The 3,835-nt window shown below is 42.9% G+C and overlaps 1 protein-coding gene across 1 annotated transcript; it reads left to right on the plus strand.

The window, feature by feature from the left end:
- The first annotated feature begins 228 nt into the window (after positions 1–228).
- LOC127752735 (uncharacterized) lies at positions 229–2,965 on the plus strand. The gene is made up of 2 exons (XM_052278138.1): positions 229–1,471; positions 2,684–2,965. Exons 1-2 carry the CDS (start codon positions 361–363, stop codon positions 2,689–2,691), a joined length of 1,119 nt encoding a protein of 372 aa, XP_052134098.1. The 5' UTR covers positions 229–360; the 3' UTR covers positions 2,692–2,965.
- The last annotated feature ends 870 nt before the right edge of the window (positions 2,966–3,835 follow it).

Consider the following 3,835-nt stretch of genomic DNA (forward strand, 5'->3'; position numbering starts at 1 on the left):
ATAATCTCTAGCCTGCGTTTTGATTGCCAATAAGGGTTTCATCGGAATTTCAGCCAATGAGTTATCTGGACGTTACATTGGCTTATAAGGATTACAACAAGTTGGTTTTAGCTGGTTGCAATAAAAGTTTTATTGATTATCTAATCGTTTGGATTTAATGACATCGGATCACCAGCTGATCTATCTAAAACCATCGGATCAATAATCTCTTGCCACACCATCCACCGTTCGTCGGCGCCGGCTCTGGCCGCCGCCAGCCCGGCATGCCAGCTCTTCCCCACCACCGCTCCACCTCCCCCCACAGCCGTCCGCCTACCCCGACCCGCCGCCCCCTAGCCAAACCCCAACGCTGCGTGCGAGATGAACCGCCTCCGCCATCGCCGCGCCATCTCACTGGCGCCGCCGGTGACCCTGCCGGACGACGACGACCTCCTATCCGAGATCCTCCTCCACCTCCCGCCGCGCCCCTCCTCGCTCCCCCGCGCCTCCCTCGTCTGCAAGCGCTGGCGCCGCCTCGTCACCGACCCCGCCTTCCACCGCCGCTTCCGCGCCCGCCACCGGAATCCACCACCCCTCATCGGCGTCTTCGAGGACTACCTCGGGTACCCCTTCTTCCGGTCCGTTCTGGACCCGCCGGATCTCATCCCAAGGGAGCGCTTCAGGCTGCGGCTCGCCGAGGACGAGGGCGGCCAGTGGCACTTCTACGGCTGCCGCCATGGCCGCCTCCTCCTCTTCAACCGGGCGAAGAATGAGATCGTTGTGTGGGTCCCCGACACCGGCGACCACCGCCAGGTGGCCGTTCCGCCGGAGATTGACGGCAAGGAGAAGATCATTTGGAATGGGGCAGTGCTGTCTGCTGCCACCGCCGACGACGGCCCCTTCAGGGTGGTGTTGGTAGGCGTCGCCGGCAACAACACACAGATGTTCGCCTGCGTTTACTGCTCGGAGTCTGGCAAATGGAGTGATCTCATCTCGGTAGCTGCTCCATTCTTGGTGTTTTTCTTTCGTGATCCTGGCATACTTGCTGGCAATGCCCTGTATTGGATGGCTTATGGTGAACGTTGGCTTACCGTTCTTCAGTTTGATTTGGATAAGCAAACCCTCAGCGTGATTGAATGGCCCTACGATTCCGAGCCATACAGTCAGACCTGGCTGACAGAAGGTGATTGTCTTGGCGCCGCCACTTTGTCTCGCAGCAGCCTTCAAATGTGGGAGAGGAAAGTCTGTTCTGGAGGTGTTGCCAAGTGGGTGCTGCAGAAGACGTATGAGCTGAAGAATGTTCTTAACCCGGAGTTTAGGTTGAAGATAGGGTATTTAACAAAACTGGGGTATGCTCAGGATATCAAGGTGATGTTTCTATGGGCTGATCACAGTGTCTTCATGCTCCAACTTGATACGTTGCAGGCCAAGAAAGTTTGGGAAAGTTGTGTCATCACGCCAATTCATCCCTACGCAAGTACTTATGTTGCAGGTACTTATGTTTTCAGCATTTAACTGCATAACAGATTAATAGGTGTAGTTGTATAAACACGAAATAAAAAGCACAGAATTTGAATCATATGACATGTCAAATAAGTAATTTGCTCGCTCATTTCAGAGGGTAACACTGTTTCTTTTTTCATTCAATACCTGTTTGAGCGAGATGGCATTTTAGAAGCCTTGCGGTCCAACTTTTTTTGAATTTTGAACATTGGAAGATGTAGAAGTATTTAGATTTGTCATGGAAAATAACTGCATAGTATTTTGTTTTTATTTACTTGATAAATTAATGTTCAGTCCTGTCAAAAGAGGGTAAAAAGTCAGAAGCATCACCAGGAAGAAATTAATTTGCACCTGCAAGCAATGTATTAATTTGCACCAGGAAGAAATATATACATATATTTTTTGTATTATCTTTTTTCTAATATAACATTCTGTTTGTCAACGAAGTTCTAATTATTTTTTACTAGATTTGAGGATGCATTACTCTAGTCCATTTATATACACACGGTCAGTTCTGCAGAATAATTTTAGATAACTTGTGCACCCATAGTTCTAACATATGTTTTAGAGGAATATTGCTTCTCTTTAGAATTTTATTCAGTTTACATTTGTGATATCTCCTGTATGTGTGTTTAAGAAAAACTGGTAAGGTTTGTTTTGGTGCCATGCTAAGATAAATGCTATTTGTCGAGCAAAAGAGGTTTCACTTATGAGATATTGAGATATGCATTAGAATGAGTTGCGTATACAATCACAAACAATAGTAATCATGCATGGCTGGTGTCCTTATGCTTCTCTGACAACTTTTAATTTGAACATAGTAATTACTGATTGGTTCTTAAATATTTAAAAGTATACATATGAACTAGAAACAGGTGTTTCTACTTTCTACCTGCTATGTGTGGTTGTGCCTCTCATCTGCCAAAATGAGGCAGTGAAGTAGTAAACCTTTTGTTGCTAGATAGATGTAGCCAAACTTCGAGAATAGTTCCAATAATTCAATTGTTCCTCTATCGTTGTTCACTGTTTCTTCTTTTTGTTTTTTCCTGGTAATAATACTTACATTATTCAACTTTGGAAATTTGATGTGTGGTTCACAATGCTGAAAATAATAGTTGCAGTTTGCATTGCAACAAAAAAAAAGTGATATAATTTTGTGACTGTAAATACCAGAATGACTGATGGAATTGTTCTCCTGCAGGTATCTAGAGTTCTAGACTTTGACTTTTATTGGTAAGGCGCAGAGATGGATTGCTGGTGCATGATCTTCCATTTTGTATGTGTTGTGGTGGCTGTGTGGCCTATGAAGATATGTGCCAATGACCCAATGTAGAAACTGGAAGCTGACCCTCTATTTATTTAGTCCACTTGTCAATTGTGAAGTGGACTTGTAGGAATTATGTACTCAAGGTTTCCTGGTATAAGACATAACAACTGATGCCCTGACTTGCTTTCTATTAAAGTGAACTGAACATTAGGATAAGCATTATACAAATGCTTCATTCTGGACCAGGCCATGACCAATATTTTTCATTTCAGTAGCAAATTATGCTTTCAAAATTGGCACCAACAAAATTATGGTTTGATTTGATATGCCCACAACATAATTACAATTCATTTATTTGCAAATCTAGGTGCAATCATTTATTTTTATAACTAGCAACCGTCTATCTGAAATACCACAGTATTATATACTAAAGTTATGAATCATTGATACTACATTGGATCGAAAAAACTATCTTAGCATTATGACAGATAAAGTGGATTATATCATTAACACTAGATTTCTCAGTAACGGCAGATGCCTCTTGATTTGCAACCCTTGCATTGAAATATGCTGGATGCAACAGCATCGGATATGGTTGGTTGATCAACTGCAGTCAGGGGATATTGTTTGTATTAATCGATGTTATATTTGAAGCAGTGTATCATAATATTGGGATGGGTACACCAAAGGGGGTGCATTGGCAAGTCGTACTGTTTCTAGAGTACACTCCCAGTTTTCATTGCATTAGATCGCTGTGCAAGACTAACAATATTGTAGTTGCAATGCCGCTTGGTGTGCAACAAATTTTTGGGTCATTTTCAGTTTGGGCATATTTAGTGATTTACTATATACATTATTATGCTTTTTTTTCTGCTGTAAACTTGTGACTTCATTGAGTTTTTTTTCCCCATACGTCACTGTTGAAAACTTGGCAGCACAACTTCAACCAGAATTGGCGTGAACAAGGGATAGATTTGCTGGATGCATGCCAGTTATCAGTCATAGCACTAATTAGGCTGATGTGCGCAGCTGAACACATGTTTCTTACGGGTTTTAAACTCAGAACAGACATGCAGTTATTTGTTT

The sequence above is a fragment of the Oryza glaberrima genome, chromosome 10 (genome assembly GCF_000147395.1).
Source record: "Oryza glaberrima chromosome 10, OglaRS2, whole genome shotgun sequence".
In the NCBI taxonomy this organism is placed as follows: domain Eukaryota; kingdom Viridiplantae; phylum Streptophyta; class Magnoliopsida; order Poales; family Poaceae; genus Oryza; species Oryza glaberrima.